The sequence below is a fragment of the Euprymna scolopes genome, unplaced genomic scaffold, assembly GCF_053919585.1.
Source record: "Euprymna scolopes isolate OS-2025 unplaced genomic scaffold, ASM5391958v1 sca140, whole genome shotgun sequence".
Taxonomy (NCBI): domain Eukaryota; kingdom Metazoa; phylum Mollusca; class Cephalopoda; order Sepiida; family Sepiolidae; genus Euprymna; species Euprymna scolopes.
Window position 1 is genome coordinate 26,532 of NW_027633148.1, and position 14,195 is coordinate 40,726.

The following is a 14,195-nucleotide window of genomic DNA, read 5'->3' on the forward strand; positions in this document are numbered from 1 at the left end:
GAATGGATTCTAGAACCTCTGCACGCAGTTGTCGAGGTATCAGGATTTTGTTGCCTTTGATGATAATTCATTCCAGGCAATATAATTCTTCATGCATAGGTGAGAAAGCATGGGTGGGATATTGTTGCATGACTAAGGGAAGCCATTTTAAATTAGATCTCTCAGGGTTCTGCATTCTTCATCTGTGGCTGCCATGGCTATAATCCTTTAAATTTAGGATTATTTTCATACATCGATGATGTTTTATCTGGAATTTGTACATAAGTGTCTTTTCCTTAAAATTTAAGAAGCAAGGGTTTTTGATAATCTCCAGGACTTGGTTTAAAAATATTTTAATTAGTGGTAGATGATCTACTGTTATTAATAAGTTTGGGCATCCGAGTATGAATATCTGATCAGACTCTAACCCATAGACAAGGGCTAAAGCTTCTCTTTCTACTGGTGCATATTGTGATTACGCATCATTTGTAAAACGGGATCCAGCCAAAATGAGCTTCCAGTGACCATCCCCACAACTCATGTTCAATTCACCCTTACATCTGCAGTGTTTCTTAAATAGGAAATATGATATTCCTGCTTTACTGGGGATAATAGAACTGTCACAAGTCCTGTCACTCTGTTCATTTTGAACATTTTGATACCTTTCTCAATCCTTTCCACTATCACTTTCTTTGATTCTTGAAATAAGTGCTCTAGTGTTTCATCCCAATAGAACTTTGTTCTTAGTCCTCAATAACTCTTGGAAGGGCACTTAACTTCTGCTTGTGAGAAGACATACGACACCTGGTTCACCAATTCAAACCAGGATCTAACCCCAATGATATTTGTTAGGGAAGAGAAGTTAAGGGTGGTTTCTGTCATTCTTTTTTGTGGGTTTAACCCTGTTTTCAGTAACTAGAAACCCTGCAAACTCTACTTCCATTTCTGAAAAGTGAAACTTGTCTCGATTAAACACAATCCCTTTGTTGACGCAGTGATTTATATAGTCAATTATGTGCCAGAATGAAGATTCCATTGAGTTGTCCTATAGGAGGCTGTCATCTATACATTAGGTTTTACGAGCCATATACATAGTGATGTCATCAAACTGATGGGTGTACCCATCTCCTGATCCATGGAATCCTTGAGGGGCTCGACAGTACCTATATCAGCTCCACTCAGTAATGAACGTAGCAGCGTCTCGTGCAGCTGAAGATAGCAGTAGACTGTGGTACCATTCCATGCATCTAGTAGTTTTTCTGGTGTGTGCAGGTATCATTTAGACCTGATTGACTAGAGATGAGGTCTGATGCATTTCTCTCCTAGTGGCATCATTCAACTTCTGTAGATCCACCGTTTGCCTTGGGGACCCATCCTTTTTTGGCGCGACCACCATTCTTGAACACCAAGTAGTAGGTGTGCCTACTGGTATCAATTCTATCATCCCCAGTGCAGCATCTCTATCTATGTCCTGTTTCACTTTTTTTCTTCCAGTGATGGGGAACAGGTAACGTAAATTGGTGTTACTTCTGGGAGGAATTTTATTTCTAAGGAGTTACCCTCCATTGTTTGTAGTGGTTGATGTGGACACGTGTTAAATGCACTTGAGTTAAAGTGTTCCTTTAGCCATTTTTCCAATTCCTGTCTGTTGGATTCTGTTGGCTTGATTGGGATGGTTTGTGGTTTCTTTGAAACAGACATTCTGCACGGGCATTCACATGGAGCTAATTCTTTTATCTTTCTCAAAGAGTTATTCCATGATAGTGAGGATGGAAAACTGGAAGGCAATAAGTTTATCTCTTTCAAGGCCGTTTGTGATAAATAAAGTTCAAAGATGCTTTCTGACACATACACGACCTGTCATATCTCTTTTGTTCACCTTAATGCACAAAAACAAAACACCTCTGATGTGTAATTGGCTTGTCCGTTATATCCCGTATCCAATGAGTTATTGACATGAGGTACTCATTTGGATATTTCAGGAGCTTCTGGATTTCTGGTCCACTCGAACATGTTTGGGCCCCTGTGTTTGCAAAAGCAGTGATCCAATGACTGCGCTGGCTTACCGGTTTTCTCAGTACATGTCCGAATCTTGTATGAATTGCAGGCATCATAGTCACTTCCATTATAACTGAGGCAGGTAACTCTGGGGCACAAAACTGAAATTGTTCCCCATCCCACTTAAGGTGAGATATGTTCTCTGGCTGTGTTTTATTGTGCTTGTGAGCAGAAAAATTATCCAAGGTACCATTAGTGAATATAAATATAATTAGATCTCTTGGACAATAAAAACATATAGGTTGTCATTCACGGACGTACATCCAAGCAGTGTAACATTAATGCGGGAGTAACTCAGGGGTTGATCCCTGAACGATTATTATTCCTGATATTTATAAACGACCTCCCAGATAATATGGTATATTTGCTGATGATACAATGCTCTATAATAATAATATAATGAGGGAAGAACAGCTGTACATAAATCTAAGACGATGGCAGAATCCTTAGAAAATGACCTCCAGACGATAGTGGAATAGGGCCGCAAATGGATAGTAACATTTAATGCTGGTAAAACTAAGCTGCTCTCCTTTAACAATTACGCCTCTCCAACTATCTATATCTATGACAAATAACACCCTACCTGAGAATTCTACCTTCAAACTCCTCTGCCTAACATTTGCGGGCAATATGAACTGGAACAAATACATAGAGGACATTGCAAAGAGCTAGAAGACTACTCACACCTGAGAGTATTCTGTACCTCTACAAGGCCACCATTCACGCATGCATTGAGTATTGTTGCCACATTTGGGCTGGTGCATCTACCACTAGTCTTTCCCTCTTAGATAGGGTCCAAAAAGAGTTGTCAATCTAATCAGTTCCACTTTATCAACTAAGCTCCAGCCCCTGTCTTATTGCCGCAATGTTGCATCACTGTGCCGGTTTTACAAATATTTTAATGGAATATGTTCTGATGAACTCGTTTTACTTGTATCCCCCTCGACGTACATATCCCTGACAAAACTGCTTAGCAATAAGATCTCACCCCTTTCACTGTTGATGTCCCGAAATGCCAGGAAGCTTTCTATTCTAACAGTTTCTTCCCTAGACTTTGGAATTCCCTTACTGCTGCCTGTTTCCCTAGCTGCACTTATATGCATAAGTTTAAATGTAACATAAACAAATATCTTGTTAATCTTTCCTAGACATAGCCCCAAATAGTAGCCCCTTATATTCAAGTGGCGATATGCTTTGTATGGGGTGAACATGAGTTAAAAAAATTTAAAAAAAGAAATGACTCCCCCACTTCTCGATACTTTGCTGGTGGCTATTGTTCTGGACCACTCAAATTTATGGCATACTTTTCAGATGTCCCACCACCTCGCAAAAATCCAACTGTTGGACAATTACTTCGACTCATCAATCCTCTTATGTGTGACGTCTTTCCGCAACCATTGCAACGTTTGGTACATTGTGGAGTTGAAGGAGCCTTTGTCTCCTGGTTGTGCTGTTCTTGGTTCAATGTTTATACACCAAATAGTGCAAGAGGGTGTGCGGCATCGTTAAAATGGGGAGCTGACTTATCAGTTGCCTCTAGGTAGACCAACCAAAAGAACTTCTGCTCTAATGTAATAAGCGAAGCTATCTGCGCCATTACTCTTCTTTGGTGTTTAGTATTTTGCAGCCCAACTATCATCTGTTCATCAACCATATCGTCTCAATAGTCCACTTACTGCTGGCAAATCCGTTCGGACATTGAATTCTAAATTCACAAAATTTGGCTTGGCCACGCAGTCTCGATAGGAAATAAGTTATTTACTCACCCTTATTCTGTTTCATAGAGTGAAATTTCTGCTGGTGAACTTTTTTGTGAAATCATCTCACAGTCACCAGTCAATCTGACATCTTTGTCAGGTACTCCCCTGAGGTAGAGTTGAGCCTTTCTGGCCCTACAAGTTCAAAAAGTAACCTGTTTGTTTCCAGCATACAGGTCTCCCATAGTTTGTTCCAAATTACAGTTGCGTCTTCCAATTTGCATACCTCTTTATATCGCACCCAGGTGTCCAAAACTAATGCCCATTCGCCATCAGTGATATCCAGTGATATTGAATGTTATGATTTTTTCATTCGCGATATGTTAGGATGACCACGAAGCATCTCTTTCCTTAGTTCAACGTTCTTTCTGACGCTCAACAAGTCACTTCAATAAAAAGCTTTCTTGCTCCATGGTATTTTAGTGGTGAATATTTCCAATGTCCAATGTTGTTTTCAAGAATTTTCATGCTTTACAGTGGTAATCTTGTTTGTAGCGCCATGTAATGGTAGCATAAAGTGGGAAAATGTATCTTTCCAGCTCGTTGCTGAGCTCAACACAAAATGCAAAGGTCTGTGCCCACGGCTGTGATATATATAGTCATTAGGGGAGATCAGTACTGGTTGCCTCGTGTTGTCAGAGACAGACAACTCAAACCTATACACATATGCTTGCAACTATTTGCCTCAAATTCAGTGCAGTTGTAAAAGTCTACATGTTAATAGCACGTCATGCCTGTCATTTGATAATATGGTGTAGATGATGCATGTCTCTTTGATAAATTTTCGCTGGCAAGCAAAAAAGGGAGTTGGCTTTGTTTACAATATAATTTAATTAATATTAGTATCATTTATAACAAAATTTGCTCATAAATCGGCATTAGAAAACTTGGTAATCGGCCAATTATCAAAGGCCGATTAATTGGTAATTGGCTAATCGGTACATCTCTACTCTCAATGTACCATTGCTAGGAATTCAATGATGCATCTCTACTTTTGATGCATATCCATGACAAGGGTTGCTTTCTTAGAATCTTACACTGTCAATATCTGCAACAAAGATGAAACATTCAGGTTATTAATGCATAAGGTCAGTCATCATAACAATGCAATCACTTCTGGTCCATTCGGGCAAAATAAAAAATAAGAGGCATTACTTTTGGAATGACCTCGTATTATAAACTACATACCATTTTTACGTCCTAATGTTATCAGACGTTCAGCCCAACGCTTGGTATCAGCATCTAAAGTGTTTCGACATTTTTCAAAGAATGTTACAATCGTGTCAAATACATCTTGACGCATGCTAAAAACAAATTAAAAAACATATTTAGAAAAATTTGAAATAAAACTTATCAAACAGTAAAATTCAATCATTTCTATAATTCATATATATAAAAAGTCAGATCTTAAGGAATCAACAATGAGAAAAAAGAGAGCATTATTCACTAAACTATATTATTTTAAAAAGTAAAACTTATGAAACAAAACTTTATCGCTGAATTTCTTTTGAGTAAAATCTATGAGCTATATGATAATGTGATTAGAGTATTAAATCCAACTGAAAATTAGACAAGAAAATGTTTTAAAAATTTAAGTGATACAACTATTTTCAGCATTTTATTAGGTTGAGAAGAAAGTTCCTGCGAAATTTTAAATTTTGATTTCAATTAATGTATTTTCAGATAAGTTTTTATTATAATACCTTTACTTTAATTTAATTATTAATTTAATTTAATGTATTTTCAGATAAGTTTTCGTTATAATACCTTTACTTTATATCATTTTAAAGAGCGTTTTTCGCTTTATTTAATCATTTAAATTACAATCGTACAACAATTATGTCTTTTTTCAGAACATTGAATACAAATGGAAAAAAAGCAAATTCACAATTTTCTTATTTCAATTCAAGCTAGGCCAAAAAGCTGCTGAAACAGCTTGCGATATCAGCGAAGTGTTTGGCCCAGGAACTACTACTAAATGCAAAGCATTATAGTGGTTTAAGAAATTTTATGGCGGCAATGAGAGTCTTGAAGATGATGAGCATAGTGGTCAGCTATTGTATGTTGGCAACAATCAATTAAGAATCTTAGTCGAAGCTAATCCACACACAACTGTTCGAGAACTTGGTCCTGAATTAAACATAATGTATACAACGATTTCCTATCACTTGAGAGAGATTGAAAAGACAAAAACTCTTGATAAAAGGGTGCCTTACAAATTGAACAACAACAAAAAGAAATGCCATTATGAAGTGTCATCTTCCCTTCTTTTACGCAATAAGAATGACCCGTTTCTCAACCAGGTTGTGACTTGTGATGAAAAGTGGGTTCTTGACGACAACCGGTGACGCTCAGCTCAGTGGTTAGATGCTGACAAAGCTCTACGACACTTCCTGAAGCTGGCGTTGCACCAAAAGAAAGTCATGCTGTTTGCTGTTCTGTGACCGATCTCATCCGTTAGTTTTTTGAATGCAGGCGAAACCATTATGGCAGCGAAGTACTGTCAACAAATGGATGAAATGCATCAGAAACTTTGACAACACCCAACATTAGTCAACAGAAAAGGCCCAATTCTCCTCCACAACAATGCCCGACCACACATTGCGAAACTTATCCTGTAGAAGTTGAATGAATTGGGCTACAAAATTCTGCTTCATCTGCCATACTCTCCAGACCTCTCACTTACCAACTACCACTTTTTCAAGCAGCTCGACAACTTTCTGCATGAGAAATGCTTAAAAAACATAAGTGATATCAAAAGCGCTTTTAGTGACTTCATTACCACCAGAATGCAAGATTTTTAAGTTACTGGCATAAATACACTAGTTTTGTATTGCCAACAGTGTTGATTCTGATGGTGCTTATTTTGATCAAAATATTTTTGTTTGAGCTGAGATATGTTCATTTCAATTTAGAAGTTAAAAACCGCAAGAATTTTCTTGTCAACCTGATAAAATGACCATTTTATGTAAATGTATAATTGCTACTTACTTATCGCATTATTTTCAAGACCTCAAACTTAAAATATATTACACAAGAAATTAAAGATGTAGGCAATTATTGTTTCTTTTAAGCTTCCTGATCAGATTACATACATATTAATAATCTATAAATTGCATCTTTCTCCTCTTAAAAAAATAATTTAATAATTATTTCATTTTCACCAAACATAAATTTTCATGAAAATTCACTGTTTTTATTAGATTATCTTACTTTACCAACAATACTAAAGGTAAAATAGATAAACATTATATTTACAAGCAAATATTTGCGTGCATTTTTATTATTATATAAGGTTTACTTTAAATCTTAATGAAAAATAGATTTGAACAATAATTTTCAAAAAAATTTTTATATAAATTGAAAATTTTGGGTTTAAAACAAACAAAAAAAAAATTGGAAAGGAATTGCTTGGTTTATCTTTAATGCTGACATTTTTTTAATTCAGTAATAAAAAGAATAATAGAAAATAAATCATTAAAAACAGTCATGCATGCCATGCGAAATTAATGTTTATTTTTTTTTATTGTCATTTATACAATCGTAAATCAAGAGATATAATTTACTAGAGATTATCTTCTAAATTACATAATTTTATTAAATAATTTTAATGCTTACAAATAAAATATTTACAAAGGATGATAAATCTCTGTAGTTAAAGTAGTAGTAGTAGCAGTAATAGTAACAATAAGAATTAATTTTCATGAGAAGACCTTCATGCCAGACCTTTTCAAAAGCTTTGTATATGTCAAGCACTCCTGCCTTATCCAGTATATAGTATATGCGTTTAGAGATGACTTATGACATCTGTAGCAGAATGCTTTTCACACCTTCCAGTATGATATATCTTTAGTCACCATTTGTTTATGCATGGCGTATTGTTCTCACATCTAGACCAGTGCATCAACCACTATTCTCTCCCTGTTAGACAGGTTACAAAAACAAGCAATTCTGGCGAAAGAACTGACCCAGTAAATTATCGCCCCATTAGCCTCCTCCCACTTTTCACCAAAATATTTGAAACCATAATTAACCAAGCTCTAGTCCATCACCTTACAGATGCTAAACTTCTGACTGACCAACAATATGGATTTAGGTAAGCCCGTTCCACAGCAGACATCCTCACTGTAATCTCAGAATGTATATACCAGTCACTGGACAAAGCGGGGGAGGGTAGAGCGGTAGCTCTAGATATATCTAAGGCTTTTGACAGGATATGGCATGAGAGTCTTCTCAAGAAAATCAGATCATACAGCATCACTGGAAGAATAAATAACATAATTAGATCCTACTTAGATAAGAGAAAAAGTCCAGGTTGTCCTCGACGGTTGTACATCTAAACAATCTGATATAAATGCGGGAGTGCCTCAGGGGTCTATCCTGGGACCTCTGTTATTCCTAATATTCATAAATTACCTCCCTGACAAAATTGTCTGTGAGATGGGTATGTATGCTGACGACACCACGCTCTATAACAGACACGACAGGAAAACAAATGAACACATATCTAAAGAAATGGCAGAAACATTAGAGGAAGACCTCCAATCCGTAGTGGAATGGGGACAAAAATTGATGGTTACCTTTAATGCTGCCAAGACTAAACTTGTTTCCTTCAATAATTACAAGAAACCTTCCCTACCGCCAATAGCAATGGCCAATGACTCTTTATCTGAAAGTACATCTTTTAAACTCCTCAGCCTAACATTCACACGAAACATGAGTTGGAACAATTACATTGATAACATTGCCAGGAACACTGCGAAGAAGGTGGGTTCTCTCTCCCGTGCTAGAAAGCTATTAACACCTGAAAGTATCCTATACCTCTATAAGGCCACCATTCGCCTATGTATGGAGTATTGTTGCCATATTTGGGCTGGTGCATCTGCCACTAGTCTCTCGCTCCTAGACAAGGGTCAAACAAGAGTCGCCAATCTAATAGGTCCTGAACTGTCAGCTAAACTTCCGCCTCTGTCACATCGACGAAATGTTGCATCCCTCTGCCTGTTCTACAAGTACTTTAACGGTGAATGCTCTGACGAACTGCAAGCACTTGTGCCCCCTCGACGTAAGTACCCCTGACAAACCCGACAAGCAGCTAAATCCCACCCCTTTACAGTAGAGATCCCTAGATGCAAGAGAGCGAGCCTTCTACTCCAGTAGTTTCTTCCCCAGAACAGCTAAATTCCCTTCCAGGTCCCTGCTTCCCCAACTGTACTGACATGCAGAAGTTCAAGTGCAACGTGAACTGACATCTTGCTGCCCAACTTTCTACACAGTGCCCCTGATGCTTATGTCTCTGATAGTAACCCCCAACAACAAAGTGGCAATGTGCCTTGTTTGGGGTGAAAATGTAATAAAAAAAAAACATGAAAAAAAAACATGAATTACATATGTATGCAAAAGGGATCATGTGACGATAGGAAAATGCTCTTGCTGTTCTGATGACAACCTATTCAGGTGAGGGATGAGAATGAGGTTCAATGTTTCTTCTTAATATCAATGATCTTCTTGAGAAAGTTAAAAAAAAAAAAAAAATAACATCTATGTTGATGACACTACTTCCTATTCTAGTGTTTCTTGCCCATCTCCCTGAGATGAGTTAAAATATGCAGATGATCTAAAAGTTAACCTGGGTTTAGCTGAGGAATGGGGTATGAAATAGTTTGTTTCGTTTGCCTTTCAATCATAGATGTGTCTTTTTTCTTCCTGCGATTTTCATGAATGGCTCTGCTCTTGAGAAATTCTTGATCTTGACACTGAAAATTCTTGGTCTTTCTTTAGCAATACCACACCATTTTTTTTCTTTAAATCAAATAAACTACAATCAAGCATTATTGAAAAGAGCATAAAAAAACAAAGAAATAATAGTTTTTTTTAAAATCTGAGTTCACTAGACATTTTGCCTATAGTCAGTCTTATTCAAATGCATATTAAGTAGTAAATACCACACCATTGTTTTCTTTAGATCGAATAAACTCAAGTCAAGCATTAGTGAAAAGAGCATAAAAAAAAACAAAGAAATATCTCTAGTTTTTTTTTAAATCGGCCCATTAGAACTGGAGTTATGACTATTCAAAGTATCAAAAAATGTGTGGTTCATGGACATTTTGCCTTAAGTCAGTCAAATGCATATAAGCTTGTGACTGAAAATGGTAGGAAATTTGGACAATTTACAGACTAACCCATCTTTAAAAAGCTGTATTTTCAGAACTTTTTAAGATATTATGATTAAATTTTGAACATATTATCATAATACCATGAAGGTTCAGTTGGCGTTATTTATGACCATTTCACTTGGTAACTTACGGACTGATTAGCATACTAATTTGTATATTCCAGTTTCATTTTAACAGCTTTAAGTACGAAAATCATAAAAACAGTAAAAAAAAATGGTAAGTAAGGCTTTATCATCATAGGAAGTATTATTCTGGTGGACATTATCATTTGCCATTATAACATCATGAAAAATTCAAGATGATGACTGGTAAATCCAAAATGGCTACAATGACACAATTAAAAGAAATTAACAAAATATGGCTTGTAGCATATCAAATTAAAAAACATTTTGTACAGATCAGAATTATGTTTTTAAGCACATTAAACTAACTAGCATAATTAAGTTTCATTTAAATGGCTTTAAGTAGAAGCATCATAAAAAACAGTTAAAAGAAATGGGAGGTAAGGCTTTATCATCATGCAAAATATTATTCTGATGGGCATTATCATTTGTCATCATTAGACCGTGAAAAATCCAAGATGGCAACCAAGAAATTCAAGATGGCCACCACAATATAATTCAAGGAAATTTTGTACAGATTACAATAATGTTTTCAAGTACATTAAACTAATTAGGATTATTAAATTTCATTTTAACAGCTTTAAGTTACTATGACAATTATCAGGTGAGTTTCTACCACTATTTTGTATAATTTTTTTATTTTTAAATCATTCTTGAGACTTTAAGAGACTTCAGACATTTTTTCTTGTTCTGATGTAACACTCAACACTTGTTTTTGGAACAGAATTAAACATTTACAATCCCAAAAATTTATTAAGGTAGGTAGAAGAGTAAATTGCCTTTGGTAAGATTTATTTGTTATATATTTGTTTCTTGGACACTTTTTCATACTTCTGTGGATTATAAAACAAACCTAATAAAAGTTATTCTTTTACTTAACGAGATAAGTGGTTTGTGCGTTTCATTGAATCATTTAAAAGTGTAGTCATGATATTTATTTGCTTCCCCTCGAAAGAAAATTAGACACAAGGTTGTTTTTAATGTGGGGGGAAAACCAGCTCCCCTTAAAGGGGGCACTCTGGCAGTATCCAAATAAATAGTAATTGTCTCGGTATGAAGGGTTTCCCCTACATTGACCAAGGACCAATTATGGAACAGATACTACCTGGGCGAATGGTGGGAATTGTCGGTCATTCTTTTTCAAAGAATTTATTTTTTATAAAATATTCTTTTCCTTTTCATAATTAAAACTTATGTTTTCTAAATAACAAAAATAAAATGAATACTTTGTGTTTGTAAGTTAGTTGAGAAACGTTTTGTTTACAGATTTTTTTTTTTGTGTGCGTCACAGCACACAAAAATTCTCATGTTTATACACGGTTGTCACTAATTTGTGCATGTAAAGTTTTTATCAATTCTTTTCAAATTTAAGGATAAAAGAAATATATTCACTATTAAATAGCGTTTGAACACAATTTCTATTTTTACTTGTCTTTGTATTTCAAAGTGTTAACTTTGAGATGTTTTATTTGCGACACAAAAACCAAGAACAATAACAACAAAACAAGGTTCATTATCGGTTATTCTTTTCCAAAAAAATATTCTTTTCCTGTCTATAATTAAAAATTTATATTTTGTAAATAATAACAAAAATAAAATGTATACTTTATGTTCGTAAGTTACTTGAACGTTTTGGTTACAGATTTTTTTGTGCACGTCTTGGCACACAAAAATTCTCATGTTTTGTGAGAAATTCCATATACAACTGCCATCTTTCTTGTTTAGGCCAGCCACACAGTTCTAGTAGCCGGTCCGTGATTGGTTGATTTTGAATGAGTCAAATAAATTGCTTGGTGCCCCTTTTGCATCATGCTTTATTTTTCAGTCTAACAGAAACTTGGCAACGGGATAGATTCATCTCAGCGGTTCTCTCTCGAGGGAGCCAAGACAATTCCTTCATGGACACCAAACAGTTGGTGAACGAAGGCTACAACTCTACAAGCAGAGACAACTTATATTACTATATTTATCCTAATTGAGGATGACATTCAAGAACTGTTCTACATGTTTACCAATTATCTCAATTCATCTTGAGTCCCATGGGGCTAATATGCCTGATTATAGGCGCCATCATTCCCACCGAGTTTACTATGAACATTCATGGATCCTTCCAAAGGAACAACGAACTAACATTCCAACAATAGGAATTCAAACTAAAGGCTCCATGAGTATGGAAGCAAATCGGGCCACTGTTTTGCAAAAGGACTATACCAGAACCAAAGAACTTTCATTGCTGTTACTTGTGAATAAATTTGGAGTTTGAAAGGTAAGGGTTTTGTTTGTAGAATTCATTTGCTTCTGCAGGGAGGAAATTGAGATGTGAGAAAGAAATTTCTTACATTCTCATTTTTTTGCAAAACAAAGAAAAAAAAAACTCATTATTTTTGCAAAACGACTAGTTGAAATATATTCCCTTTTGTTTTTTGCAAACGTTATAATTTGTACAAATTCTTGATTTAAGACGAGCAGACTTTTTCCAAAATTTGAACAGATTATTGTGGATAAGGTTTCTAAGTATTACGTTAAATGTAATTCTTAGAAACCGTAGTTCGTTAACTTAAAAAAAAAAAAAAAAAAGAAGGAAAAGATAAAATATTTTTTTTCTGTTTCGTTAAATCAGAAAGGTAATTTATTTCGTTAATGTAACTTATGTCGCTAAAAACTTCTAATTAGCTCAGGTGGGTTCATGCCTTGTTTGAAGTGAATTCTACAAAAATTGATTTGTTAATAAATTTTCACCTTAATATAATATAATATTGTAATTTCTCAATTTTATCCAACCTTAAAAATTATTAGTTGAAAAAAATTTTTTTTCAGGAATAAGTCTGTTTTTATCCATTGAATTATTTATACAAATTTGTTTTTATCCATTAAATTATTTTTTTTTTAAATTTGTTTTCATCCCTTGAATTATTTTTACAAATTTGTTTTTTTTTTCCATTGATCTATTTTTAAAAATTTGTTTTAATCTTTAGAATTATTTTTACAAATTAGTTTTTATACATTGAATTATTTTAAAAAATTTGATTTTATTAACTGAATTATTTTTAAAAATTTATGTTTATCAATTGAGTTATTTTTAAAAATTTGTTTTTAACAACTGATTTATTTTAAAAAGTTGTTTTTATCAACTGAATTATTTTAAAAAATTTGTTTTTTTTTTAATCAAAATCTAATCAATTAATTATTTTTAAAAAATTTTTGTCCATTGAATTATTCATACAAATTTAATTTTATCCATTGAATTTTTTAAAATTTGTTTTATCCAATGAAATATTTTTAAAAATGTTTTTATACATTTAATTATTTTTAAGAATTTGTCTTTATCCATTGAATTATTTTTAAAAAAATTATTCATTGAATTATTTTTTTAAAAATATATTTTAATACTTTGAATCATTTTTACAAGTTTTTTTTTATCAATTTAATTATTTTTTCAGATTTGTTTTCATGCATTGAACTTAAAAGATTTTTTATCCATTGAATTTTTTTACAAATTTGTTTTAATCCTTTGAATTATTTTTTAAAATTTGTTTTTATCCATTACATTACTTATAAAACTTTGTTTTTATCCAGTGAATTACTTTTATACATTTCCATATATTCATTGAGTTATTTTTAAAAATTAGTTTTTATTCATTGAACTATACTTAAGAATTAGGTTTTACTCATAGAATTATTTTTACAAATTTATTTTTATCCATTTAATTTTTTTTACAAATTTGTTTTAATCCTTTGAATTATTTTTAATTTGTTTTCATTTGTTGAATTAATTTTACAAATTTGTTAGTACCGCTTTAATTTAAAAAAAAAAAAAAGTATTCAATAATTCAATGGATACTAAATTTTTTTTTTTGAAAATTCATTTTTATGCATTGAATTAATATAAAAAATTTGTTTTTATCCATTGAATTATATTTACGAATTTGGTTTTTAATCATTGAATTATTTGTACAAATTCGTCTTTATCCATGGAATTTTTTAAAAATTTGTTTCTAACCATTGGATTATTTATAAAAATTTGTTTTAATCCATTGAATAATTTTTCAAATTTGTTATATCTATTTAATTATTTTTACAATTTTTTATTTATTCATTGAATA

General features: G+C 33.4%; 1 protein-coding gene across 1 annotated transcript in view; it reads right to left on the minus strand.

The window, feature by feature from the left end:
- Window positions 1–4,959: 4,959 nt before the first annotated feature.
- LOC145273720 (thimet oligopeptidase-like) overlaps window positions 4,960–14,195 on the minus strand; it is a 31,933-nt gene continuing 22,697 nt past the window's right edge. Inside the window, exon 2 of the mRNA XM_080127096.1 lies at window positions 4,960–5,098. Within this exon, the coding sequence (XP_079983222.1) occupies window positions 4,975–5,098 (124 nt within the window). The 3' untranslated portion in view covers window positions 4,960–4,974. The remainder of the gene's footprint in view (window positions 5,099–14,195) is intronic.